The sequence below is a fragment of the Penicillium robsamsonii genome, assembly GCF_028829455.1.
Source record: "Penicillium robsamsonii strain IBT 29466 chromosome Unknown utg000002l_segment0_segment0, whole genome shotgun sequence".
Lineage (NCBI taxonomy): Eukaryota > Fungi > Ascomycota > Eurotiomycetes > Eurotiales > Aspergillaceae > Penicillium > Penicillium robsamsonii.
The window spans coordinates 1,970,909-1,997,251 of NW_026643220.1; the positions used below are offsets into that span (position 1 = coordinate 1,970,909).

The 26,343-nt window shown below is 48.9% G+C and overlaps 11 protein-coding genes across 11 annotated transcripts; 8 read left to right on the forward strand and 3 right to left on the reverse strand.

Moving 5' to 3' along the window:
- Positions 1-536: 536 nt before the first annotated feature.
- Positions 537-3,262, forward strand: N7447_004004 (M protein repeat protein; the record flags this gene model as incomplete). The annotated part of the gene is made up of 3 exons (XM_057228279.1): positions 537-723; positions 778-2,258; positions 2,318-3,262. 3 exons carry the CDS (start codon positions 537-539, stop codon positions 3,260-3,262), a joined length of 2,613 nt encoding a protein of 870 aa, XP_057087620.1.
- Positions 3,263-3,598: 336 nt separating this feature from the next.
- On the reverse strand, positions 3,599-4,697 carry N7447_004005 (uncharacterized protein; the record flags this gene model as incomplete). Its single annotated transcript, XM_057228280.1, has 2 exons — positions 3,599-4,540; positions 4,644-4,697. The coding sequence occupies 2 exons, from the start codon at positions 4,695-4,697 to the stop codon at positions 3,599-3,601; spliced, it is 996 nt and encodes a 331-aa protein (XP_057087621.1).
- A 686-nt stretch (positions 4,698-5,383) lies between these two features.
- On the forward strand, positions 5,384-6,470 carry N7447_004006 (uncharacterized protein; the record flags this gene model as incomplete). Its single annotated transcript, XM_057228281.1, has 5 exons — positions 5,384-5,420; positions 5,528-5,815; positions 5,924-5,998; positions 6,057-6,140; positions 6,271-6,470. The coding sequence occupies 5 exons, from the start codon at positions 5,384-5,386 to the stop codon at positions 6,468-6,470; spliced, it is 684 nt and encodes a 227-aa protein (XP_057087622.1).
- Positions 6,471-8,427: 1,957 nt separating this feature from the next.
- N7447_004007 (uncharacterized protein) lies at positions 8,428-8,995 on the reverse strand (the record flags this gene model as incomplete). Its single annotated transcript, XM_057228282.1, has 2 exons — positions 8,428-8,585; positions 8,965-8,995. The coding sequence occupies 2 exons, from the start codon at positions 8,993-8,995 to the stop codon at positions 8,428-8,430; spliced, it is 189 nt and encodes a 62-aa protein (XP_057087623.1).
- A 498-nt stretch (positions 8,996-9,493) lies between these two features.
- Positions 9,494-12,527, forward strand: N7447_004008 (uncharacterized protein; the record flags this gene model as incomplete). The annotated part of the gene is made up of 4 exons (XM_057228283.1): positions 9,494-9,753; positions 9,880-10,876; positions 10,926-12,373; positions 12,440-12,527. The coding sequence occupies 4 exons, from the start codon at positions 9,494-9,496 to the stop codon at positions 12,525-12,527; spliced, it is 2,793 nt and encodes a 930-aa protein (XP_057087624.1).
- Positions 12,528-13,452: 925 nt separating this feature from the next.
- N7447_004009 (Apq12 family protein) lies at positions 13,453-13,984 on the forward strand (the record flags this gene model as incomplete). Its single annotated transcript, XM_057228284.1, has 2 exons — positions 13,453-13,468; positions 13,545-13,984. 2 exons carry the CDS (start codon positions 13,453-13,455, stop codon positions 13,982-13,984), a joined length of 456 nt encoding a protein of 151 aa, XP_057087625.1.
- A 603-nt stretch (positions 13,985-14,587) lies between these two features.
- On the reverse strand, positions 14,588-15,457 carry N7447_004010 (putative signal sequence-binding GTPase GPN3; the record flags this gene model as incomplete). The annotated part of the gene is made up of 1 exon (XM_057228285.1): positions 14,588-15,457. The coding sequence occupies one exon, from the start codon at positions 15,455-15,457 to the stop codon at positions 14,588-14,590; it is 870 nt and encodes a 289-aa protein (XP_057087626.1).
- Positions 15,458-15,800: 343 nt separating this feature from the next.
- On the forward strand, positions 15,801-17,240 carry N7447_004011 (S-adenosylmethionine synthetase). Its single transcript, XM_057228286.1, has 3 exons — positions 15,801-15,906; positions 15,995-16,080; positions 16,136-17,240. Exons 1-3 carry the CDS (start codon positions 15,830-15,832, stop codon positions 17,134-17,136), a joined length of 1,164 nt encoding a protein of 387 aa, XP_057087627.1. The 5' UTR covers positions 15,801-15,829; the 3' UTR covers positions 17,137-17,240.
- Positions 17,241-17,883: 643 nt separating this feature from the next.
- Positions 17,884-20,963, forward strand: N7447_004012 (uncharacterized protein; the record flags this gene model as incomplete). The annotated part of the gene is made up of 3 exons (XM_057228287.1): positions 17,884-18,045; positions 18,123-18,869; positions 18,921-20,963. The coding sequence occupies 3 exons, from the start codon at positions 17,884-17,886 to the stop codon at positions 20,961-20,963; spliced, it is 2,952 nt and encodes a 983-aa protein (XP_057087628.1).
- Positions 20,964-22,073: 1,110 nt separating this feature from the next.
- N7447_004013 (uncharacterized protein) lies at positions 22,074-23,381 on the forward strand (the record flags this gene model as incomplete). The annotated part of the gene is made up of 4 exons (XM_057228288.1): positions 22,074-22,303; positions 22,364-22,796; positions 22,852-23,046; positions 23,103-23,381. The coding sequence occupies 4 exons, from the start codon at positions 22,074-22,076 to the stop codon at positions 23,379-23,381; spliced, it is 1,137 nt and encodes a 378-aa protein (XP_057087629.1).
- Positions 23,382-23,818: 437 nt separating this feature from the next.
- Positions 23,819-26,036, forward strand: N7447_004014 (fungal specific transcription factor domain-containing protein; the record flags this gene model as incomplete). The annotated part of the gene is made up of 3 exons (XM_057228289.1): positions 23,819-24,718; positions 24,768-25,274; positions 25,329-26,036. 3 exons carry the CDS (start codon positions 23,819-23,821, stop codon positions 26,034-26,036), a joined length of 2,115 nt encoding a protein of 704 aa, XP_057087630.1.
- Positions 26,037-26,343: the final 307 nt, after the last annotated feature.

The following is a 26,343-nucleotide window of genomic DNA, read 5'->3' on the forward strand; positions in this document are numbered from 1 at the left end:
GTAATCTGGGAGATTGGGAGCCAGGAAAAAGAGCGTCGCTGGCTGTGAACGGATAACTGGAGGTGTGTCCAGAGAGACGGGGGAGCTTGGGGATGACGGAAGCCTGTGCCAAGACCGACGGTATCTCAACGCATAGCCTCAACTTTTGTTTTCTGTTCTCTATTTTGTTTTTTTTTTGCTTCCTATTTCTTTTATCGTCCCTTGTTTCTATAGGTTTTGTCTTACTGGTCATTTGCCTCGCGTTCACTGGGTTATCGGTCCAGCGCTTTAGTCTTCGGTCTGGTTTCAGCCTAGTACTTTGAATTCGGCTTAAATCCTGCCACTTCTCTCATTTCGCAGCAAGCCCTTGCCATTGCCATCTAGACTTCGACACATCTAGCAAAACTCGTCATCGAATTAACATTGAAACGTCCCCCACGATAATCGCAACAACTCGACGTCCGAGCGCAACCCCCACCGAATCCATGCGAATGCGACACGAGGCATTTGCCGCTTAGTAGCCTGTTCGCAATTCCAAATACAGTAATTCTGCCACGATGGCGCAGAACTCGCAGACACAAAAGCAAAAATGGGGAGTCGGTTCTTTTTTCCAACAGGCAGTAGCCGGCGTCGAGTCTCGGCTGGATCACATCTTGATGGATGAGGATGGAACCCAGACTTCTATCACAAAGCCCACTGATACTCAGGGCGGAGAAGAAGCACCGATAAAGGCTCCTGTTGCTTGTATGAAATCCACAACACATGTGCGACCCGTTCGACCTGGCTAACATCTTTTAGCGGTTTCCCGCAGTTCATCGACCGCGCGAAGAAATGACCGGCTTCAAGAACGTCTGGCCCGAGCTATGATGAAGCAAAATGCCTCCAATCTCTCTTCCCAGTCTCCTCAGAACCGAGTCTCATCACCGCCTGTTAGTCCAGTACCTAGCAATGGAACTCGGTCGAGTATGGACATCGATTCTAGCGTTGCATCAGTGAACAGCGCGGTGGAAGACCCCAAGATTTCTCAGCCGAATGACGACAGCAATGCAACTAAACTAGCCTCACCGAGGATAAGCTACGACTCCGGTGTATCACCGCGTGTTTCAACAGATATCAGCGTCGCAGACTCCGCGCCCAGGACCTCTGTAGATGTGGCTCAACCAACAACCGACTCGGCCAAAGCTAGTCAAGAAATCTCGGGCTCGCAACGCAATGAGATACTGAGTGATATCGCTTCGGGCGATAGCCCGCGCGTTAGCGTTGAATCGCCATTAGAGGGACCAGAGGATGAAAACCCGGATATCGCTCGCCTGCAGGCTGAGCATAAAATTGCCGAGTCTCAATGGCAAGCAGAAATGCACGGTTATATTGAACGTATTGATGCATTGCAGTCGAAGTTGAAATACCTCGCCAAGGATGCTGCGGAATCGGCTAAAAATGCCGCAGCAAGTGCTACCTCAGGGAGTGTGCAAAAGCAGCTCCTAGAGAAAGATGAGAAGATTGCATTGCTTCTTGAAGAAGGGCAGAAGCTATCTAAGTCGGAGATGGACCACCGCACGGTAATTAAGAAATTGCGTCAGCAAATTACCGAAAACACCAAATCTCAGACTGAGATGAAAAGAAAAATGGACAAGCTTGAGCGAGACTTGGTCAACTCCGAGGCAAGAGCCAAGCGGGCAGAGGCTGCAGAGAAGAGGGCAACCGAGTCTTTATCATCCCAAACAAAGTCGACTAAAGACTTAGAAGCTGTTATCAATGAACGCAATGCGCTCAGCCAGACTGTTCAAGAGATTAAATCGCAATTGAGTCGGGCAGTTTCCCGCGCCGAAGCTGCCGAGACAAAGGCGAACTCTGATGCTCTAGAACTGGAGAGGCAACGGGTGACAGAGCTAGACGAGGAGCTATGTAACCTGAAGATCGAGCGTGACATCAATGAAGAAAAATCCAAGAGGGAAATAACCGAGTTGAAGGAGAAAATGGAGCAAGAGAAAGAAAGGGCTCGGATACTCGAGGCCGAATTGAAAGGCGAACAGTCTGTTTTGGAAAGCAAGATGGAAAGTCTTCGCTCCCGTGCAGAGGAAGCGTCGTCGGGGGCAACGGGAGAGACCCAAGCCAAACTTTTGCGTCAGATCGAGACCCTGCAAACCCAATATGCTGCTGCTAGTGAAAACTGGCATACACTAGAGGGCTCTTTGCTTTCACGCCTGGCTAGCGTGGAGAAAGAACGTGATGATACTAGTCGACGTGAGGTCGACCTCCGGAAGAAGATTCGAGAGATGGTAAGATCTCAAATTCTATACCTTGATGTACCGCAAGATTAACTAACAAAAAAATGTAGAACCAAAAGTTAAAGAAGCTCGAAGAAGAACTAGACAACGCCAAAGAAGCCGAGCACGATTTGGATAGCAGGCTCGAGGAACGCATGGAAGAGCTGCAGAAGCTGCAACAGAAACTCGAGAAAGCGGCAGAGGACCTCGCCTCAACGCAGAAGGACATGGCCGAGCAGAAGAAAACATGCGACGCAACGTGGGCGCAGAAGCTTGAGGAGGAGCGGGCCAAGTGGAGAGAGCAGGTGAACTCCCCATCGCAGCTACGCGGAGTATCACCTGGTGCATCTCTGCGGCGATCGAGTACTCTCGACACCATGAACACAGGACCGTCGGACTTCCGCCCTCCTAGCCGGCGCTCATCTGCTATGCCTTTCGCCTCACCGGAAATTGGCACGCCACCTCGGCAAAACTCCTACCCTACTTCTATTACCCAAGCCACACTTTCTCCTCCACACATCAACACAAATGCATCACTCATGGGTGCGCCCTCTATCAGCTTTGAGCCGGAGGAGTATTTCGAAGAGTCTGGTACTCCTGCCACTCCTTCAGCGTACGGCGGCACTCAAGCACCTCCATCGCGCGGTATCAACGACATAATCTCCGAGTCAACCGTCGGTGCCGGCCCTTCTGTACAGCTGGTCGAGCGCATGAGCGCCACAGTTCGCCGCCTAGAGAGTGAGCGCGCCGGCTCCAAGGACGAGTTGGCCCGCGTGACGACTCAGCGTGACGAAGCTCGGCAACAAGTTGTGGACCTTATGCGTGAGCTCGAAGAGAAGCAGCTCTCGGCTTCCCGGGTACAGCAACTCGAAGCTGAACTCGAAGATCTTGATCAGCGCTACCAGACTACTCTTGAGATGCTGGGCGAGAAGAGCGAGCAGGTTGACGAACTCAATGCCGATATTGCTGATCTTAAGAAGATCTACCGCGAGCTGGTTGACAGTACTATGAAATGAGGGCGAACTAGTTAGATGTTTACCTACCATTTAGTGAGCCGCCTGGACACTGCTTGGCTGGGATTTTTCATGCTTAGACTTAACCCACTCGGGTTTGTAAATAGTATACATTCTGTCTTGTACAAATTGATTGGTGTCATACAACGAATTGGATCACAACGCACCTTCCCTTTTATGCGGACCAGTCATACCTGCCCGAAAAATGAGACTTCCCTTCCACCCTTTTAAGTACATTCGGTTTCTAGCTATTTAGACTTGCAGCGAGATCGGAGATTGTGGCAACCTGCTAAGAAACACTCGTATCATTGAAAACACTGCTATATGGACATGAACATATCAAGAAGATGAGGAATGCACCGAGTCCGCAGCGTCTGGCCTAAATTGCACCAGCTGCTGAGCACTTTCATTCTGCCTCCTATCCCAACTTGCAAGAAGAACATTAAGCAACTCATTGGCGACACCCAACAACAAGAAAATCGCAATAACCTGTCCAAACGTCCACCCTTTCTCTTCAGGGTCGAGATCGTTGCGACTGATAGTCTGTTCCAGTGACACTATCAAGTATATGCAGAACGAACAGTACGCGACCTTGTTCAGCGTATAGGTGAGCAGCGCCTGGCCGTGCAGTCTCTCGGGTGGCTCGACACGTTCCTGGTAAACAGGATGATTGACTTCCATAAACCAATTCACCCAACCTCTCTTCTGACCCTCGATCCTGTTTCCAGCCTCGGGATGCCGTCTTCGGTACCTAACGTACCCACAAAGACACGGCAGCATACACGTGAAAATAAGAGCATAACCAGCCACAACCGCACCCAGCGTCCCAAGAATAATATACCGGAACACTGGAGAAGTGGCTTTAATACTGACGCCAAAGACCACATACACCGTATCCTTGTTGCATTGAGGCTGGCTGCCGAAATGTGGCGCAGTTACCCAGACATAGACGTTCAAAGAGAGGAAAGCCGCTAAAGCCAGGATCTGGAGTGCGGCGAAGAAATATAGTCGCCATGGGCCGAGTCCTGCATACCGGCCTTTGCTCACCATGTCCATGCCGAGTATGGCGAGGAGATGAACGACACATATTGCGTGGAAGAGGGTTAGGTCGTCCCGAACTGTCTGGTAGATGGCTGTGCAGAGGAGGGCTAGGCCTTGCAAGCCAAGGGCGGAAGAGACGCCCCGCGAGAACTCTTCTTGGTCTTTGCCTGGCGCAAAAACGCGGAGTAGATAGCTGACGACCGACCCCCCTAGGCAGAGGGTGTAGATAGATACACGGATCTGCCGGTGATGATTTAGTTGGGGAATTTCTTTGTTCAAGGTCTCAGGGTAGGGAGCTAAATGGCGATAGGACGAGAATGATGGCATATGAGACAAGACTTACTCCGACCCCAGATACATCGGGGTTAGCCTCAATAACACAGGCTGTTGAGTTCATCCTGGGTGGCACGATGATTGTAACGACTTTCCAAGCGATATGCTACAGCGAGCTGAATAGAGGGTGAGACGTTCTATATCTTAGTCTCGGTTCAAGTGTCCATTATCGTTTTTCCATCCCTCGATGAGTCTCTCAATTCGCCCCACGAAAAGCCCAAGGAAGCCATGTGCCCGGGCATGACAGTGGCTAAGCAAAAACATTGCGCCACAAAAACCCGATCGCCAGTCCGAAACCTCATTCTTCAAAGTTTAATAGATGCAAAAAGGCAGCGGCCGAGCCTACTACGATCTTAATCGCACTGGGATTGGGTCGCCTCAGGATGCCCCATCTGACGCCCGAACGATGCTTACTGCAGTAACCGCTAAGCCCGAATTAGGGCTCACGGGAGGAACGCCAGAGACTTAGTTTCGGCAAATGAGTCCGTTGATTGGCCAATCTGGAACTATATCATCAAACTACTGCAGCCCTTCGTTTAGCTTCGTGATGGATTTCCCTGTTTCTCATCAACACTGCTTTTTCAGCCTCCTCTGGCGTCACCTATGTGACTCCGCGAGGCTTTTGGCAAGAAATGGGGGAGCGTGCCTAGCAAGCCTTGGCTAAGAAATTGGATTTGCTTATAAGACGTTCGGTCTCATTTGCATGGGCAAAATTCGACCTAAATCGTTATTACTTCTATTACAGTACAAATGAATATGGACGACGTTCCACTTCCTGCTATCAACAGTAAGCTCTTATTTTTACTACCCATGAGCCCAAGGCAATTCAGAATTAGTTTCTCCTTGCGACATTGTCATGCTTCACCCCAATACTTACTATGCTTATCACTCTAGTATGGACATTCTTCACCCTAGCTGCGCTAGATATCGCAGCAAATGCGGCCGCCGGTCCAGCAGCAGTAGCGACCGCCGCGCATGTTAATGGGACTCCACTGACAGCGAGAGCAATGCAAATCGGTGCGCTCGCTGGAGTCACTAAATCAGGGGTATTGGCGTTCGTCGAATTCGCGAGTTATGCGGGATTGCCAACGCCCGCGTGGATACTATTGGCTCTGGTGGCAAGTGGATTTGGAATATGTGTCCTGGTCACGGCGGAGGTTAGCAATTTGGTTCTTGGAGAAAGTGAGTACAAGTCTGTCTTGTGGAATATTGTTCGGCTTGAAGCTCCGTGTTGCGCGACTTGAGCTGGTGGTTGTGATGTGTTTGGTTTCTGTGTCTAACGGTATATAGCACCGAGCGCGTTGCTTATTGCGGCTGTTGTCGCTGCTATTCCCCTTGCAGGAGAATGTATTGGGATATATCAATGTAAGATCTTTTTTTGTCGCTTGCACCTCTCCATTGCTAATCCTGCTTTGTGCTTCAGCCGCTGGGGGGCTATATGGTAGCAAACCCCAGACGCAACTTTGTATTATGGGGCTCGACGCGTTGGGGGGATACGTGTTTGCTCGTATGGCACATAACGGAGGTCAGCTTTCGTCTCTTCTATATCATGAAAGCTCTAGGGGCTATCCTCTTTGATGCTCCTGTTGCATCTGTTGAAGTATGATTTGACTAATACTTGAACTATGTGCCTGCAGGCTACGATATCTGCCCTTACAATGTTGCTGCTGCGGCTGGGGCAGTATACGGTGTTATCACCGGCTTCTTTCATACTATCATTGGGTGTATGGCTGGGTTTACCCATTATGAGAGCACAAATGGAAATTATGAAATGCGGAATGTCTTTGGGACTTCGCGAGGGTATAACCCCAATTGGAATCAGAATTCCTGGCATTGATTCTAGTATTGGGGCATCGGTTTAATAAATAATGGGGCAGACTTTCTTGTCTGAATAGCAATATTGCGGTCTTTCACTTTTTCGGGATGCCTAGCAATATACGAACAAGAATCCTGATTCAACATTTCCTATGGTGCTGTCTGAAACTCAAGTCCCTCTTCGATAAGACTTTCTGGATCAAGCGTTCGCTTCGTCACATCAAACACGCACATTGGTCACTTTCGTTATGCCGAAAAGTACCTCTCGCAGCAACTTCGTCCATTCAACATCTATTTGTGTGAAGCCAGAGCGACGGCTATATTTCAGGCCATTGAAATGTATCCTAGTGTGCTTGGCCACCTACACGTTTGGTTTCAGTTATAACGAAGACCATCACGGTCGAACTAGTTATGAAGAACCTTATATGCCGGTTGGTTTGGTGTCTCGGGCGCAATTTCTGTTTCTGGATCCTAGTCATCGGGATGTTCCAGAATCACACCAGAACTGATAGATCAGACGCCCCGTTCAGATACACAATAGAAAACCTTTGAGGTGGCTGAAATAATCACATTGTTTTGTCTATCGTGGGTCCAGCTGCATGCGATACAACCTTTCTCGAATGGTTCAAACGAGGCTGGAAGATGGCACGGCATATATTTGTGAAATCTGGGGTTGGATTAGGGACCAAAGAGGGAGAAGAAGTATTTGGAAGGGAACCCTGGGAGGGCCAAGGCCCAGATCCCTGATCCCTGCTCATATGCACCACAATATTCATAAAGGACAGGTTGGAGACATCATGTGTGTATGAGCTAGATACTGCACCAAATATTGCATCAAAAATGCTCTAGGTGCTCAGCATACCTCTGTTCCATTATGTCTAGAAGTTTACAAACAGTAAGGGCCCCTGAAACAGCATAAATGCAGCATCGAGACATGTACTTTTTAGCCGCTCGATGGATCCAGACACTATTAACTGCCTCTAATGATAGAACGGCTGTGGCTGGGATTTAAACAAAGCCAGAGGATCACTTATGTATCAAGTCTTTGCATGTGAGACAAGTTCAAGGGTGAGACATGGTCTAGACTGCGCGCGAAGGGAGTGGATCAAACGGGGGTGCATAAGCCACTTTTTCTTTATTGACGTGCAGGTGGACTGGGATAGCTGTTTAGTGCTGTGTGTAAATGGACTACTCTGGAGTTGATGTTGATTTGAAAGGCTAAGTGAGTGTGCTTTGGATCAAGTAGCCCAGGATATTCTCCAACCTTTATTATTGAATCTTAAATATCAAAAGTGATATACTACAATGTACTACTTAACGCTGTCTCGGAATCATAAGCTCTCAACTAGTATGCGACAGCTATTGTGGACCCTTATGGAGCAGCCTTATGTATTTCAGAATCGCTACAATAGATCAGGCCACCTCGTATGGCTATTTTGATACCACAATTACTAGAATCTCAACATTTTGATTTCTGAACTACAATATTGCGATACAAGTGAAATGATTCTCCATCCTTAACAGTACGAATCCTAGAAGTCGCATAAATGCTCTGAATACAAAGTAAAAACACGTATAGATTGATAAGGGGCTAAGACAAAATAAGGTGCTCCGTATGGAGTACGAAGTATAATAATCTCGGACCATAGTGCTAATTAAGAGTAGTCTGGTGATTAGTGCTGTGCTATTTCTTGACATGGGTCATTGGGAAATATACGTACCATCTAGAGTTTAATACTCGAACCCCGAGCTGGAGCAAGGCGCACATTGTTGTCCAATCAGTTCCAGGCGCATAAAACAATCCATATGAATTGCTATAAGCAATGTCTTTTTAAGTGGGGTCTTCAGTGCTGATCAACTCTGGATTCATGTAATCTTACTCTGTATACCTGTGGACTATACAAAGTACGGAGTATAAAGTACAACCAAATTGGCCAGCTTCCTGATGTGACACGATGCAGGAACAGGTTCATTAGTACCTAGGCGCTTGGCCCGTTGAAGCAACACATGTCGGCCCACGCGCTGGCCCGAGTGCCTGGCGAGACGCCCTGTTGATCGACGTCGCGCTTTGATTGGACACGGTAAAATGATTGGCATGCAAGATTTGAATTCAGCACGTTCTCTAGCAGGGAGCGGTCTTTTCATAATATTGAGGAGCTTGGGCCAGAGAGGGTACTCCCGAAGGGGAAAAGGGGCAACATCTCCACTAGAGATGTTTTTGATGTTTTTGACAGCCCCTTAATTTATTACAAACAATGAGATATTGAGTATGAATTGAGATACATATCTAGTATAATATATAGCATGGGTATATTCTGTAGGGCAGAGTAGTTTGTGCAGGCATACATGTAAACCCAAACGCTAGAAAGTCGATAAGTAGATCGAAAGTACTTCCAAGTGTTTTTTGCGTACCAAAGATAAGGAAGGTTACTGAAAAAATACATATCGGGTACAAGGCGGCTACCCCTGAATCTGCCAAGCATCAACCTGGGACGTGCTAACCTCTCCATATCCACGACTCAAGGGGTTCTTTGTGCCACTTGACATTATTGAATGTTCTATTTCCTTATTTTGCTTATCGTATCCATATACTCCATACGGAGTATACACTTAGTATAGAGAATTTTACTTATTGAGCACAGAGTACCGGGATATACACAACGAGGATAGTCCATCATATCGCCACGGTACAATATAGGTTCAAGCGATGTCGATCCTACCGACCAAAACACCATTGTGAGATGTATTCGTACCAATCGAATCCATGCAAGTCCAGACCCACGCCAGCACCCCCTGCGCTCCACCCACGCTTACTCGTCCCGAAGCCAGCGCTAATGAAATGGAGAACGGGCGGTTTGCGCCAATCGCCCCGGTTTGTCAATAGGACTTTCTCCTTTTCTCTCATTTCCTTTCTCTGATACTCTCCTGAGAATAATCTTTACCCTTTTGGTCGTCTCATTGGCGCGTGCCATTCTATTTCCCGTGCTAATCGGCATGAGCGACTGTCGATCCATGGCTGTTTTTTGATACGGACCAGGGTGTTTCATGGCGTCTCCTCTTGGACTCGGCGGCTCTCCCGCCCATTCAGAGAGCATTAGTCCCAATTCCCCAACTTCTCCAGTGCAAAGGAAACCTGTCCCGAACAATGGTGATCCAGTGACTTCGGGCCCTGACCACCCGTCCTCTCCTATTTCGTTCGAGGGTGATAAACCCACTTCGATTCCCACCGCATCTGTGGCCAGACCCCTCTCCCCTTTATCGGTGGATGGAGACTCATTTATATCAGTACCAAAGAACCCAAATAGGTACGCGACTAGCATGACCCCGGCTTTTCCCTCTCCCGGGTCTTTTTTTGCAGACCCTCCTTTTTCTCCCCGGATATCTACAGATCCAGCATGATATGGCCTGTATATGCTATTCCGCTTCTCTAGAGTCTGGAAGGCTAATCGCGTGCCTTTGTCCCAACTTTCCAGATATTCACGAGGACGGCATCCAACCCAACCCCTACACATCGATACGGCCGCCTCCCGCCACGGCTCCGCCTCATACTTGGGATCCGTGCTCGAGGACGACGACGACGACGAAGGCCCCGACTACTTTGACGAAGCATACGAACACCAGTTCATGAGTGCAACCCCCCTGCACAGTCGTCTAGATAGCGAACCATTCATCCCGGTCCTTAACTCCCCTCCTCCAACGAAACGATCGTCACGACGGGCAACGAGTATGGCGTTACATATGCCCATGAACAGACCACCTCCTCTACATATTGACGTGGATTCGCGCTCAATGTCAATGTCAATGGGCGCGGGAGATCCAAGACAACCAAAAGCATCTGGGGGCAAGATCAGCTCCTTCTTCGGCTGGAAAGCGGCGAATAATAATACAGCTACATCCCCTGGGGGCGAATCATCGAGCACCGAGATCTCCGACTCTGGGCGATCGGCAATGCCTTCCCCCATGCCACCATTAGCGAATGTCCCTTTCAAACCGGGCTCTCCATACGATACCAAGACCAATGGATATAATCTTCCGGCACGGACCCCGTCATTGGGGGCTTCAAGTTTAAAGGAAAATATATTTATGTCTAAAATGGCAGAGATTGAGAATGAATTACGAGAGATAAGTGCCGAATTGGCGAAATCTATCCGCCGAGAAATGGATCTAGAGGATCTAGTCGAACGGTTACAATTAGAAGGTCCGGACGTCAATCGACGGACCAGTGACTATTTCTCAGACTCGGGCACTAGCTCTGTTCGGTATGCTTCGGATGCTGGAAAGAGCGAAGATATCGAAAAGATTCGTCGCGCTGCAGAGCAAGAACGGGCACAGCTCAAGGTCGAATTATCGCAGAAATTACAAGAGGAACGATCTCAGCGGTTGGCATCAGAGTCGCATGTCCAAATCTTGGAATCTCAAGTTCAACAGGTACGGCTGGCAAATAATGCGCAACATGCGACTGCTAACATTAATCTAGCTTCGACGTGAGAGAACGGACATGTCTGATTTGTCGTCGAAAACTAAGGAACTCGAGACTGCCCTGGAGAATACCAAGCGAAAACTGCTTGAAGAGCGACAATCCAAAGATAACTTTGAAGACCTTCTTACCGCTATGCGAGTAGAGTTGGAGCAATTGCGTAATGATCGAGATCAACTTCGAGATGGCAACCATCTCATGGAGGAAATTGAAGCTTTAAAAATCGAAAATGCCTCTTTGGCTCAGCTACAGGGTGGCCGATTCGCTTCAATCGCCGAGGAGGGTAGCTCACCCAGAAACTCGGCATTTGGAGTATCACGGTCAAGCTCCATTGCACGCAAGCCCAGCGGCTTAGCCCGCTCGGGTTCACTTTCTCGGTCTAACTCCGTCAATAATAACAGCGGTGGTAAATCACCCGAAACCCGTGAATCCTTGGTTGATAAGGTCCACGATATCGAGGTTCAACGCGATGCCCTCCACCGGACAGTGCGGAGCCTTCTCGATCGCCAGGCATACCAGGCCCGCGACTACGAGAAACGCACTCGTATGCTCGAAATGGAGCTTGCTCGAGCCCAGCAATCGGGTCAGCCACGGAAACTGGGCTATGAGAGAGATGTCCGCAACCTGCGTGACGAGGTCAATCATCTCCGCATGCGCGCTGAGGACGCCCTGGATGGCAAGTGGCAGTGCGAGAAGAACCTCGCTGGTCTCAAGATGGACTTGGACCGTGCCGAACAGGAAACCAGCTCACTACGCGCTCTTCTTCTGGAGGACACTACCGCTGGTGCAGAGTTGATGACCGGCCAAGAAGGATTTGCTGAGGTCGTGACCACATCCTCTTCCCTGCAATCTACATTCCAGCAATTGCAGGCGGAACGGGCCGAGGCCGAGGCGCATGTTGCGAACTCGGAAGAGCTTGCTTCATCCCTTGTCCGAACTGAGGCACTTGGCAGCAAAGTCCATTACCAGCTTCAGACTAACACCTCTCTCCATGCCCGCCTAGCAGCGGCCATTGATAAGGGCGACAAAGATCAGCAGATCTCGGTTGAACGGATTAATATTTTGCAGAACCACATGAGGGAGCTGGAGGACGTTCTTTTGATTGCGCAAAATCACTCGGAAGAAGAGATGGGCAAGCACGAGGACGAGCTTCGCTTGCTGAAGGAAAGCCAGAGTGCCCAGCTCATGAGGATGATGAATGGCGGCCGCAGTCCCGTCATCCTCTCGCCCCGCCCCCCGAACACACCTTTCGATTCTCGCTCGCCGCGTCTGGACCAGACCACGAGCGGCGAGGGTATACCCTTGACCGAGGTTGTCCAGTCCGAAATCCTCGAGCGACGAGTGAAAGACCTCGAGAAGCTCCTCCGTGATGCGGATATGGAGATGGAGCAAGTCGTTGGACGGATGAACCGCACCCAGGTCGATGTGGCTCAGCTTCAAACTGACAGGTAAGCAATTCGCGTCTCATTTCGTGTTCCTTTTTTCATCTCATCCTTTGCTAACTCATCCCACAGAGACGATGCTCTCCGCCAGACCCGCCAACTCCAGACCGAAATCCAAGCTGAACGTAATACCCTTAGAGGGCTCATTAACGCCCTGTAATTTTGACAGATTCTCGCGCTTTGTCCTTTCCTACGCCTTACTATACCACGTCTGCATATGCATTTGCGCTCCCATCGCCTGCGATGGTAGAGTACAATATCTTGGAGTTAGCCCGGAGTCCTGGGTATCTGTTTTGGGTTCTTTTATGAAGATCATGCTTGTCGCATCGCGCTGATCTCTTCACTAACTTGGGCTTGGGGTGTTCTGTCTTTTACACTCACGAGACTGGTGGTTGACTGCTGGTCGCGCTTGTATATAGAAACCGTCTCTATATGGGTAAATATCTAATCTACTGTACAGTATCATTCATCAATCTGATACTTATGAAATATATCGATATCAGCCGAGAGTAATGTATAAGTGAGACTGATATACAAGTAGACTTAATGTGTTCAAATCACATGTGATGTTTGTTTAGTTTGCATATTCTTATCATCTGGGTGCCACGCCGCTTGGAAACCCCAGCTTGAATATCACATTCGCTTCTTACTCTGCGTATCATTAATCGCATCGGAATATATACCTTGAGAAACAGACTCTCCTAGTCTCCACTTCAGCTGACCCACCCACAACACATCTCACGAAACCCCTGCTCGGCCTGGTCGCATTGCTCAACTACAAACAACCGACTACAAACAACGCAACGAGCTCCAGCGCGAGAACAAACGAAGCGGTCTCGAGTCAAAGAAGCAAGCAACGCCTTTGAGTATTGAAAAGCCAGTGTATTTTTTTCCCTGTCTAGCACCGGCGGTCCCCTCGAACATATCCATTTTCAAGGGCCACAAAGAACCAAAAGTCTCAAAGCGCCGGCGAGCCAAGGAAAACCACGGACCTGACACGCGAGGACCTTTCTCCCCTCCTGTCTCTCCCTCGTCGACAACTTCAAATCAAAAATCTTGAAAAGATACTCAACGACACAACAACCATGGACTTCCTACCAGGTACCTAGCTCACCTACTCTCCACCATATAGATACAGTATCGCAACGCAAAGTCCTACAAACTAACACGGCCATAGAAAACCTCCAAACAGTCCTCCAAAACCCCACATTCACCTACCTCCAAACAACAACACAAGACCACCTCACAACAAAACTCTCTCACCTACGCACAATGGTGCTCCAGCCATACCTAATCGAGCCCCTCTCGAATTTCCTCGCCTCGTACTCCTCCTCCATGCCAGACCTACTCTCAATATTCCTCCTCGCTGTCATACTCTTCGTCTCCATTAAGATTATAGACTACGCCTACCGTGTGGTCATGTTCTGGGTCACCCTCGCTTTCAGGCTTGTCTTCTGGGGCTCGATTCTCGGTGTCGGGTGGTATGTCTACAGCGTTGGTGTTGAGAATGCAAGTAGGGATTTCGGGTGGATTTGGGGTGTGGTATATGGGTTTGTGGGTGATTTTCAGGAAAAGAGTAAGATCGCTGCGGCGGCTTATGCAAAAAACACCAAGTAGCCCCGGAGGGTGGTTTGGTTTGGTTTATTGAATGTTTGATATTCAACATCTTCGGCTTGTTACTTTTCTGAGCGGCTGGTATGCCTGTTTTGGGATGTATGATGAACATGCGCAATGGATCTGCCTGTTTCTTTACTTCATTCTGCTGAATTAGTCTAGCGATTAACAAATTGTTTTCGAGTTCTAGACATAGCAATATTCATGAGTTGGTTTAGATTTCATTATGGTTTCATTATTATTTTTCTTATCTGAGGATATGTCCGAATATCCATTTGCAGTGTAGAAAGCTCTCAACTCAGACTCTGGTAGTCTCAACCATGGTCGTGTTGCATTTATAGTTGATTACAGACGTCGAGGAAGCTCCAAATGCTGTGTAGTCCGGTGCGAGAAGGATGTTGGAAAAATTTCCTTTATCATCAGGTCGGCCGTACAATATCAACGTGAGATGGAAGGTGGAAGTGGGCTTTGTCTCAGATTGCTCTGCTGCCGGAAACTCGAGGCTGCTGCATGGGGTGGCATTGGGTGAAGTGGTTGTGGAGGTCATGAATGTGCCGGGGATTTGACTGCAAGTCACAGCGCTGCAGTAATCACGTGTGATATCCCTCAATCCTCATAGTTCACATCAACTGCATCCTTGGGTTCTCTCGGCTCCTGGGCCTCATGGTATTGGATAGCATCATCGATGTGGCTCACAATCGCCGCGACGCTGTCCTCATCCGAGACATCCAATTGCAGGAACGAAACCATACTAAAATCGTCGATCAATTGTCCGACAGCTCGGTTGAGCTGCTTGAAAGACCCGCCGCTCATCAAGGATTCCGCGGCCATGGGGTTGGCACCTGCGGTGAGATCGTCCTCTTCCTTCTCTTGCAGCAATTGTACATCCACGTTGGTAAACCGTTTCAATTCCCGACGGGTCACCATATCGCGGACCTGGTCCATCTTGCTGAGAATGTTGACGTGCGGCATCTCCATCATCAGCATGGCGGACATGGCACTGAGTGTACCAGCGAAGAACTTGGCTTTGTCGATGACGAAGGTACTTTCGAGTAGGTAGGCGGCACACATGTTGATATTCAACGGGCCTTGACGGGAGAGGAAAGTTGTGAGGGTTGGTAGAAGAGGAATGTGTGTGTAGAGCTCGATTTGGCCGGGCATGTCGAAGATGATTAAATACTCTTCGCTCAATGGCTCCAGTGCCTCTGATAGGAATTCCAGATTCTGGAGTAGGAACTCGAAACAGTAGATGAGACCCCCATTTGGTCCTAGACCCATCTCTTCCATCACATCTTCCAATGTAATCAGATCACGAATGTCGAGATCTGGTTCATAGGCGAAGGTCTCGGCGGCGGGGTCGAGGTTCACGTAGAAACAGCTGCGGCGGGTGGTTTGTAGGTGTTGAATGATTGCATTGCTGAAGGTGGTCTTGCCTGCACCAGCAGGACCCATTACTAGGACACCGAATTTAGACATGGTTCAATGTTGTATATTCAACAAAAGGTACAAAAATAGGTTCAATGGTCTATCTTATCACAAGAAAATTCCCGGCTGTGTTAATCTGCCTCCAGTCACCGCCCTAGTCACCGCCCTCAGATGGCGCGATCACGGCTAAGCAGGGACAGGAAGTACCGCGTACGAAGTACAACGAGGGTACTTCGGTAGTACCTGACCGGTCCCCCACTCACACTATGTTTTCTCTGGTACCGCCAAAGTAACTCGAAAAAAAGCAAAACCCCACCAAAATTCCCCCTCCCGAGAGATCTTCCTCCCTTTCCTCCATCCTTCTCTCCATTCCTCTTTCCCCTCCCCCTTTTTTTTTCAAGTTTTCCCTTACACATCGTCACAATGGGTTCTGTTTCAAACAGCGGCACTTTCCTCTTCACTTCCGAGTCTGTCGGCGAGGGTCACCCCGATAAGATTGCGTGAGTTATAACCCCCTGGTTTATTCTGCTCTCCGAGAGTTATTAGATGGATCAATTCCCACTGTTACATGTATTGACCCCTCAATAGTGATCAGGTTTCCGATGCCATTCTCGATGCCTGCCTTGCTGAGGATCCCCTCTCCAAGGTTGCTTGCGAGACTGCCACCAAGACTGGTAGGTTGACTCTGTTTACTTGAGGCCAGATCTCAATCTGACAATGTTACACTAGGTATGATTATGGTCTTCGGTGAGATTACCACCAAGGCCCACCTGGATTACCAGAAGATCATTCGTGGTGCCATCAAGGACATCGGTTACGATGCCTCCGAGAAGGGCTTCGACTACAAGACCTGTAACGTCTTGGTTGCCATTGAGCAGCAGTCCCCCGATATCGCTCAGGGTCTTCACTACGATGACGCTCTTGAGAAGCTCGGTGCTGGTGACCAGGGTATCATGTTCGGCTATGCCACCGATGAGACCCCTGAGCTCCTCCCCTTGACTGTCCTCCTCTCCCACAAGCTTAACGCTGCCATGAAGGCCGCCCGTAATGATGGATCCATCCCCTGGTTGCTTCCCGATACCAAGACCCAGGTCACCATTGAGTACGCCCACGACAACGGTGCCGTCAAGCCTTTGCGCGTCGACACCGTCGTCGTCTCTGCCCAGCACAGCGATGATGTCTCCACTGAGGAGCTCCGCTCTGTCATCAAGGAGAAGATTGTTCGCAAGGTCATCCCCGCCGAGCTTCTCGATGACCGCACCGTCTACCACATCCAGCCCTCTGGCCGCTTCGTCATTGGTGGTCCTCAGGGTGATGCCGGTCTCACTGGCCGTAAGATCATCGTCGACACCTACGGTGGTTGGGGTGCTCACGGTGGTGGTGCTTTCTCCGGAAAGGATTACTCCAAGGTCGATCGCTCGGCCGCCTACGTTGCGCGCTGGATCGCCAAGTCTCTGGTTAACGCCAAGCTTGCCCGCCGTGCCCTCGTTCAGCTCTCCTACGCCATTGGTGTCGCTGAGCCCCTCTCTATCTTTGTTGAGACCTACGGCACTTCCACCAAGACCTCCGACGAGCTGGTCGAGATCATCCGCAACAACTTCGATCTCCGTCCCGGTGTCATCGTGAAGGACCTTGATCTGGCCAAGCCCATCTACTACCAGACCGCTAAGAACGGCCACTTCACCAACCAGGAGTTCTCCTGGGAGTCACCCCGTGCCCTCAAGTTCTAAGCGGGCTCTGCTTGATCCGGTGACTCCGGACAACTTTTTGACGACTGTGATGATTTGCTTTGTTTTCAACAACTCGAAGCACGATGAGCATAGACTATAAAAAAAACCCTCATAAAATCCAGAAGCTGGTTTCCACTTGGAGACCGACTTCTCTTGTTTCATTATCTGCATGGTCGCGCAAATGACGGGCCTTTTCGGCGAAGACAAAATTCAACATGATACCACTTTTCATCGGCTGGGAAAGGAAGTTTTTGGCGTTTTTCTGGAGCGACAGTCTTCAACACCACATCTCTACCTCACCGTCCATGGTGCCTACCGAGGAGACTTTCCAGCTTCCATGCTGGATCTCTATCGGTTTCGAGGGAATCTTTCCGGCACTCTCTGAGAGAGTACCTAAAGGTTCTTTTCGTCTTGGCCCTGGGCCTGCTAATCTAAACATTAGCGATAGATTCATAATATTTTCAAATCTTTTTTTCATACATGGTTTTTAGTAGTATACTAGTTCAGATGCTCTAATGTAATTTCTCAAGAAATCAATTTCAGTGGAATAAGACAAACTTGCCCGCTTGATCGAAATCAATTAAGTACATTGATCCAGGCGGAGTGCACGTCCCGACGCGTGACGCCAGACCCACCAAGATTTGAGCGCGATCTGTTGACTGCACATCAATTGCTTTCGAGAGTTAGTTTAGAGACTCGACTCTTGCTTTCAAATTAAAGGATGTCCACGATCTTCTAGACGCGACCATGGCCTCGCGTATTGTCCCTAGCATCCTGGATCCGCTTAGTTCGTCCGCGCTGAACAAACTTCACGAACCGCCCCCTCCACCCATAAAGAAGCGCAAAAGAGACGACCAAGAGCTAAACGATGCTGCTGGACAGCTTGCTACATCTTCCATCGTCATAAGAGTGAGTTATGCCTATAATTAGTCCAATATACGCTCAATCCATGGGTTGCTGTTGCTCACTCTTCGCAACTTGTATAGGCTCACTCGGCGTCTTTATCTGATGAACCCTTGATCTTCGAGCCAATTGCCGCTCTCCCTCGCACAAGACTGCCCCTCTCATGGCTGGACGACACGCCCGCCTCCCGATCAGACGATCAACCAGGCGGCCTTTTCACCGCGGACATCCCCACGCTGGAAGTCGACCTGCGCGCCAAGGCGGAACCAACTGTCCTCGCTGTGCGCCTGATACCCAATGGCGGGCTCTACACTGTTGAGAGGGTGAAGAGAGGCATATACTCGCTGTCCAAGCTCGCCAGATGGGTGCACGAAGGCAACCTCGTCGTTGCGGCCAAGGGATGGCATGCAACTGACGCGGCGGAGGTGGATGGCATGGCTGTCGACGAAACCAGTGCTATTCCTGATGGGTTTGACTGGTGGCAGGTTGCTCAGATCGATGAGCCCTTCTCCGACGTTGAGGTGGGCGAAAAGTCTACTGGACTGGAAATTGCGGTTGTCTTTGGTCCGTCTGAGTCCGATCTCGGGAATACCGAGGCATCCTTTGTGGGCGTTGTAGAGCACCGGAGTCATTCGCTTGCTCCGTCGAGGAGTTTCGATGCCGCTGAGGGGGGTGCTTTCTTGCTTCCTGAATCTCAGGGCTTGGGGGATGTCAGTACGGCTATGGATGTTGATGGTGTTGAGTCTAATGTCGTGGATGTTCAACAGTCGCCCGAGGAGTTGCTGGACGGGATGAGAGATCACTATCTACAGGCTCTCTACGTTTCAAAGGTAATATGCTCTACTCGATATTGAGGGGTTGCCCGACTGACGTTTTTCTAGACTTCTGTGGCGTACTTTGCGAAGGGTCCGTTAACGCGCTGTCGGACTGCTTTCCAGGCCCGTGACTCGGAACAACCTCATGGCTCGACGGAGCTGATTGAATCCTATCGTGAGGCTATCCTCGCTACAAAGAAAATGGACCTCAAATACAGAGAAACATTGCCATCGGTAATTCGCGATGCAGCTCTTGCGCTTTCTGATGATGGCACGAAATCTAAAAAGCGGAATAGTAAGAAGAAGAAGAAGATGGGCAAGAATGGTCTTTACCCAGAGGAGGAAGGATTCATCCACAGGTGGTGGAAGGACAGAATCTTGAATGGATCTTCTGTGCAGGAAGCGTCGCGTGAAGCAGAGTCTAAGAAACAGATTTCGGATCTCCGGCTGCGCGAAACACAATTACAGATCCTGCTTCTTTTGGAGGTCATGGTGTTGGAAATGACCATTGCTTCGGCAGAGAAAAACAGCGCTAACAAGGAGAAAGATGTAAATGGGGAGCAAGATACGCCAAAGAAAGCCAAGCCTAAAAAGCCTACGGATTTAAATGTGCTGCTTGAACTCCATCTCGATCGGATGTGTATTTGGCACGCTGTGACAATGGAAGAAACGTCTGCCGCGGATACAGCAAAGACTTCTTCTTTCAGTGGCAGCCATCTTTCAGGCAAGAAAGTCGAGAGCGATGCGGTGCGTGACTTCTGCACGGAAGTCATCATTCCATTCTACGCTGCACGTCTCCCGGACAAATGCAAGTTGATCACCCGCAAGTTCGGCGTATCTGGCGGTATCTCTCCAGCTGCAAAGAAGACACAATCTTCGAGTAAATCACACCGCATGGAACCCGGAGTGGAAGTCAAGCGGCAACAGCCCGCCCCGAAACCCCGACGAACATTGCAACGAGTGCTTACGGACGACAAAGCGGCAGCGTCCCATGCTCGGCACCCAGCATTAACTCGATCCAGCACTGCACCGACCCAGCACAATGCGAAGCGCGATATTGAGCCCTTGCTGCCCACTGTTCTTAGCGGCAGTGTCCGGGGTGGTATTCAGAAAGCAAAACGTACGGAAAACCGCGAGGTTGATCTTAACGCTGTAGCACGACAGCATGAAACCAAATTGAGAAAGGTCCAAATGCTTGCCAACCAGAAGAAAGAACTGGATGCTGCTATTAATGCGCTCCGGAAGCCGAACAGAGAGCTCGTCTCCAAGGATCTGGCAGATGATGCGTCGAAACGGGTTACGAGTGGCGGAGGCAGTTCAAGAAAGTCAAGAAACCCCGTACGCAATCCGTTCGGCGAAGGTGTACAGGTCATGGCAACTCCTCGAGGCAATCGAAAGAAGGACGCCGGGCTACCGCCGCTCCCTCGTAGTCTGGCCCCATCCCGGTCATTCGCCGGTGTAGAAAATTCTCCCTTCAGCGAGTCTCTCGGCGAGTCTCCCATGATGATCCCATCCTCGAGTCGACGAGCGATCTCATTCTCTGGCGCCGACTCCGACCCTTTCACTCATGACCATCCACACGATGGACGAAGTCCACGAGCAAGTCAGCTGGACGGAGCTATCCAAGAAACTCCAACTAGGCCATCTTCCAAACTCTTCCAGAGTGATTCCATAGCTGCCCGTCGGCCATCGTCCTCCACCGGCAAGGGCCTATTCAGGGTGCCCAAACTCCCGACCCCTCGCTCATCCACACAACCAATGGTCCCAGGCTCCCCCATCCATTCACGCCCTAGGAACATCTCAGCATTCACAGAAAACTTGTCAACATCATCTCGACAATTCAACCAGTCTCTCAACCATGCTCGCACCTCGGCGATCATGGAGACGCCGCCCAAAAGACAGGCGCCGCAGAGTGTATCTACTCCGACTGCTGTGCCATTCTCTCTATCGCTTGACGCCATGGCCACTGATAACCCTCGTGCTCACTCCCCACCTGCCGTCATGGGAACCCCCGTCAAAGGCGCCGCAGCTGTGCCTGTAACGCCTGAGAAATCACAGTCCCAGTCGATATACGATCAGCTGGGCTGGGATGACGAGATGGAGTTCTAATTCTTAATTTCCAAGGCACACGCGCCCGAATGCACATCGTCATGTGTCATGCATTTATGCGGAGTTCTTCTGTGTCAATTTTGCTTTGCCGTGTGTTCTTTGCTCTTTCTATTTTATTTGTACCCGTTCGGGTACACCTGGAGTTTGGGTCTGAAATACTGGCATGGCGTGCATTAAACTCATTTTGGATATATCCCATCGCATTATCTTAGCCTACTTATAAGCATACATTCTATTCTATCCATGTCTCAGATAAAAACGTTAAATATTCCGTAGTATTGTTCAAAGTGAGACATGACATAAACTTCCAAAGAAATGAGGGCCTAGGATTGTCTTGGTTCATATTTGAGGTAGATACAAATATACCAATGTTCAATAGGTACGGAATATACGTTATCCATTCTTTGGACACATGTATACCGGGTTTCCCCTGGGGCTTTCATATTTGGGCTGAGCTCAAGGAAAGAAAGGAGAGAAAAGGATTGGTGAAATAAGGGTTTTTTATGGGTCCAATGCAAACAAAGCAAATACAAGTGGAATACAAACAGAGGTACTTGAAATCGTATGGGTTACCCTCCAGGAGGCTAATACGTGCCTTAGCAATTAGTCTCCCTAAATGGATATATACATACTCTAAGGTCCCGGCGTAGAGATGCCTTTGTAGAGACGCCTTTTCCTAGTATATAACCTATAGAGATTTTCGCGTATCCCTTTATACGCGTATTCTCATCCCAGGTTACCCTTTCACTATATTCTATATTTTGCTTATCATTCCAGCCATAACAAAAAGAAAATATCCAGAAAATTATCTAACACTAAACCAAAAAAGATAGGTCGTTATTGCCGACTATTCTTGTACATTATACCCTCTTAGTACCCAAGATATAAGCAGCTTCCTTTTTCTTGAGGCCTAGCGGAAGTCAATCGCAAATAGAACGATACTAGATCGGCCTTGGCTTGAACAATACAACAGGCCTTACGCGGTCGCCCCACTATGAAGGCAGTCGTATTCGGTTTAGAATGTCTTTAATATACGAAACTCCTGAGAAGGGAAATTAATCTAAACAGTCTGTCCACTTGACCACTTTACCTCCACATCTCAATTTTGATATGATAGAGCCTCTCCAAACCACTTTGCAACCCGACAATGCTTACCAGAAGGCAAAGGAATCAGAGATCTACACATATTCTATACCACTCAGTCCGGTCATGGATGAACAACACCATCACAAGGCACCAAACCACAGCCGACCTCTACTATACATCCCCAACACATTATGGACGCGATTATTTGCAGCAACGGTGATCACCGAGACGGTCCTCACAGTCGCAATTGAAAGGTAGGGGCTCGACCTTGAATATCAGTCCCTTCTCAGACTGAGGGCTTATGGCGATATTAGCTGGATTCTCATGAGCCTGTGGGACGACCTCGACGACGACAAAAAAGCGGACGGACCAATGCGCCTTCAGTCATTCCTAGGCTTATACATTTTCGCTCTTATATACGAACTGGCTCTGTCATATGATGCACTGCGGCGGAAGAACACAATCCAGCTGGTCGGAGTCTGCATCTGTAATCTGGGTCTGTTAACATATGGCATTCTCCAGATACAGGAGATCAAGGACACCATCTCCAGCCTGACCGGTGAAACCCTCAGCGACCATCTTGGAGACTTGTATCACATTGAGATCATTCTTGTCCCGGTTTTTTTGGGTATCGGGACTGTGTGCATGAGCTTTTTCACGTGGAAGTTGCGCGCGGAGTTCTCGTGGTCTATATACAAGAATATCAGCGCGGATTTGCAGATGAAGCGTCGATATTTTACATTTCAGGTTAGTTGCGACGCTGGTAATGTCCCCCATTTTGTGACTGACCTAATTCCTCCAGGTGTATATCGCTCTCCTAAAATTCGATTTCTTCTTCGTATTTGGAAGTCAACTTCAAATCCTTCTTGTTGTCTTTCAAACCGCAGACCTCGATTTCATCCTCAACGCCGCTTTAATCCCACTCACCATAGGGACCTTGGTCCTGTCGGCTCAATTTTGCAAGCGTGAGAAAACGAAATCTCTCATATTGATGATGGTGAGGATTTTCGAGTGCGAATCAATATCCGAGTTTCAAACTAACCAGTCATTCAGTTCTTTATGCTTATTATAATGGGATGCTTCGGCCTTACCCTCTATCGAATTCACGCCCCCACGGAGAGCGCTGATTTCAGTTCTGTCCGGGTGTCCCTGACATTATTCGCAGCTCTATCATTTCTGCTGATGGTTCTCACGATCGTCAACGCCGTGGTGTGTATGCTTAATTTCAATAAAGGATTGAAGATTCACATCAACCCTCCTAAAAAGCGGAAAACGTCAGTCTCGTTGGAGCTCGAATCCCAAGAGACACCTTCACGGTTCCTGTTGAACTAGATATACCGACTTTACGACTTACTGCCCTTTTTTAACTTTGCATTCTATGTACATAACTATAGGCTTGGATTATAAATTTGATGACTCAACATGAATAGTTGGAAAAAATTGACTAAATCTATATTTTGTACTGAATGATTCGAATGTGACCTGCAAAGCAAATGGAAATTTACGTCGAATTGTTATTCGAGCCACTTTCCATCGATTTCAATTATTCAATACTTCAAAAGCTCCGTGGTATTCCCGTTCATGATTGGGCGGGCCGGCGGATTGGATATTGCCGAACACGTCTCCCGCTCATAGTTTTCTCCCGTCTCTTTTGTTGAAATCAGCTTGTGGGTTAAGATGGGTACTGACTTCCAGGTTATATCCAGTCGATCTGGCCAACAGCCCACTCACACCGCAGCAAGACCTAAGAAAAGAGCCGTGGCGTAAGCATGTCCAAAGGCGGTATCAAACCTCTGCTCACACTCTTCACAGCTGTCATCGGTGTCATGCGCAAAAGATCAAATGCTCCGGAGAAAAGCCATGCTCGAAATGCCGAGCTGCAGGCTACGGATCCCAATGTAGATATTCCACTCGAGATCGGAAAATACGGGTGGATGAAAGGTATCCATCTTCTTTGGTCGCTTCCAAATGAGTCACTAACCTCAATAACCGATAGCTATTTGGAGCAACTTCTGAAAGATAGCCAAGAGCTGCATGACCAACGATATCATTTGAAACAAGAACGCCGCCCAAACGGACAAGAACAGAGCTGTGGTCCCCAGCAAGTGCATGGGGATACAGCCGCTGTAAACACTGAGCCCCTGGTACAGAGTAATCTCCTTCGTGAGAAGCCATGGTTTCAATCCAACGATGCCTCGGTGGTCCCCCTTTATATCAGCGAGGCCACTTGCGCTGCTTTTGCCACACGTCTGTGTCAGTCCTTGAAAGGGACCAACATGCCAATACCCCATCTTCCAAGATCGCGTTATACTGACGAGTCGGCAATATCATCTTCAATTTACACAGATGTACAATGGCCCGGACTTGTAAGTGCCCAGTTATTAGTAAAGACTGCACTTGGCCACATCATCCCAAGTTTCCATTTGGCATTGAAAAAGGACACGTTGGACATGCTCCATGGTGTCTATCAGAGAGGTGACTTCGACAATCCAAGTATCAAGTGCAAATACTTTGCTCTTTTTGCCATCGCTCAAGTTTTTTCAACTCCGCATGATCTTTCCGAAACGTCGAGTGTACCTGGCTTGACCTATTTTGCCAAAGCGTGGAGCCTCATCCAGGTCGTCCCCGAGCGACCAAGCATGATTCATATAGAAAGTTTGCTCTTGCTTGTCAGTCCCTTTCTCCGCAGTCACCTCGGATCTTGCTTACTCTTTGTAGGCCTTCTTCTGCCAATTCTTGAACCGGTTTCACTCCGCCTATGTTTTGATCGGGAATGCATTACGACTCGGCCTCAGCATTGGCCTGAACTATAACATCCCACAAACCCAAAATCTACACCCAGTAGCACGAGAACACCGCATCCGGATATGGTGGACTATCTACGTACTTGACCGATTCTGGGGCTCGAAGTCAGGATTTCCTGTGCAAATTCACGACGAGGATATTCATGTCGACCCACCGTCCATTTCGGCGTCTGAAACATACCATGATCAATTTTCGGACGGCGCTTACCAGCTGGCAGCAATAGAACTTGCTAAAATTATTGGTGACACAACGGGAGAGATATATTGTCGAAAGATTTCAGCCGAGACTTTCTTGCACCGCGAACAGCGACTTTTGACTCAATTGAAAGAGTGGGTTCGCTCTCTTCCTGAGCATCTGAGGCTCAGTGCAGAAAAGCCAAACCCGAAACATACAGTTCAGATGCATCTTCAATTCAATTTTGTAAGAGCATAAATCGCCTTGGATCTCTTTCGAAATCATAACTGACTACTTTAGTGCGTCATCCTGGCAATTCGACCAGTCCTCCTCCATGTTCTTACTCTAAAAATGAAAGACCAAACTAAGCAGTCTATGGATTCCATCTCACCCATTCTGATCACTTTGAGCGAGGCATGTATACACGCAGCAAGACACTCGTTGGCATTATGTGTGAATGAATGGACCGGCGGATCACTCGCAATATTTGGCTACTCGTTTCCTGCCTTCCTCTTCTCTGCCGCATTAATCCTGGTGATTTCGAGTCTTCTGCCACTCGGAGATCCAAGCGACTTGACATCGGCTGAAACAGCAACTGAAATCCTCAAGAATCTCAGCTTATCCGATAGTCTCGCGTCAAGAGACCTATACGAACGCATTCAGCGGGTGCGCCAATGCCTTCACGATAGTCCAATATACTCTACATCGGCACTTTCTCACGGTCCTGTGGACAATGTTACCAATATATTGCCGATGGCTGAAGAATCGGATGCCGAATCATTACGACCACACCAAAGTCCAAACAATCTCCAATCCGCCGTGGGTCCTCTGGAAGATCTGGGTCATCCTCTCTTTGAATCGAATGTCCCATATCTTACCACGGAAATGGCTCTGCATCAACCAACCATGCTGGATTTCCTGACCCAGTCTCATGTGGACATTGGACTGCTTGATCCAGTGGAGATGTTCAATGATTTCGATTTAGCCTTTTCAATGTCTGCCACTTGATCATGTACACTCATAATCAGAGATGCATTTTCCGATCTATCATCCAGCCGCGTTGGATCTGGCCGTTCAAACGTAGACCATATGGCAGGTAAGCGACGTCGGCCATTTACAAATTGACCGCAGACACCCACTAAAATTATAGCAGATAAACAAGTAAGTCCTGTTGGAATACAGCTTCTTGTCTTGCATGTTCTATCCGTGGCTTCCCCATTCCAATTCTACCTACTCATTCTTCGGCGTCTTCAAGGCACATGGAATCGGCGTGTCGGCACAGAGATACCAAAATCTACGTCTTAAAGCATTGGAA

Bases quoted from the DNA above. Each gene is read 5' to 3' on its own strand.
- N7447_004011 (XM_057228286.1), top strand. From the start codon at position 15,830: ATGGGTTCTGTTTCAAACAGCGGCACTTTCCTCTTCACTTCCGAGTCT. The intron at 15,907-15,994 runs GTGAGTTATAAC...ACCCCTCAATAG, and splicing joins GGTCACCCCGATAAGATTGC to TGATCAGGTTTCCGATGCCA. The intron at 16,081-16,135 runs GTAGGTTGACTC...ATGTTACACTAG, and splicing joins CGAGACTGCCACCAAGACTG to GTATGATTATGGTCTTCGGT.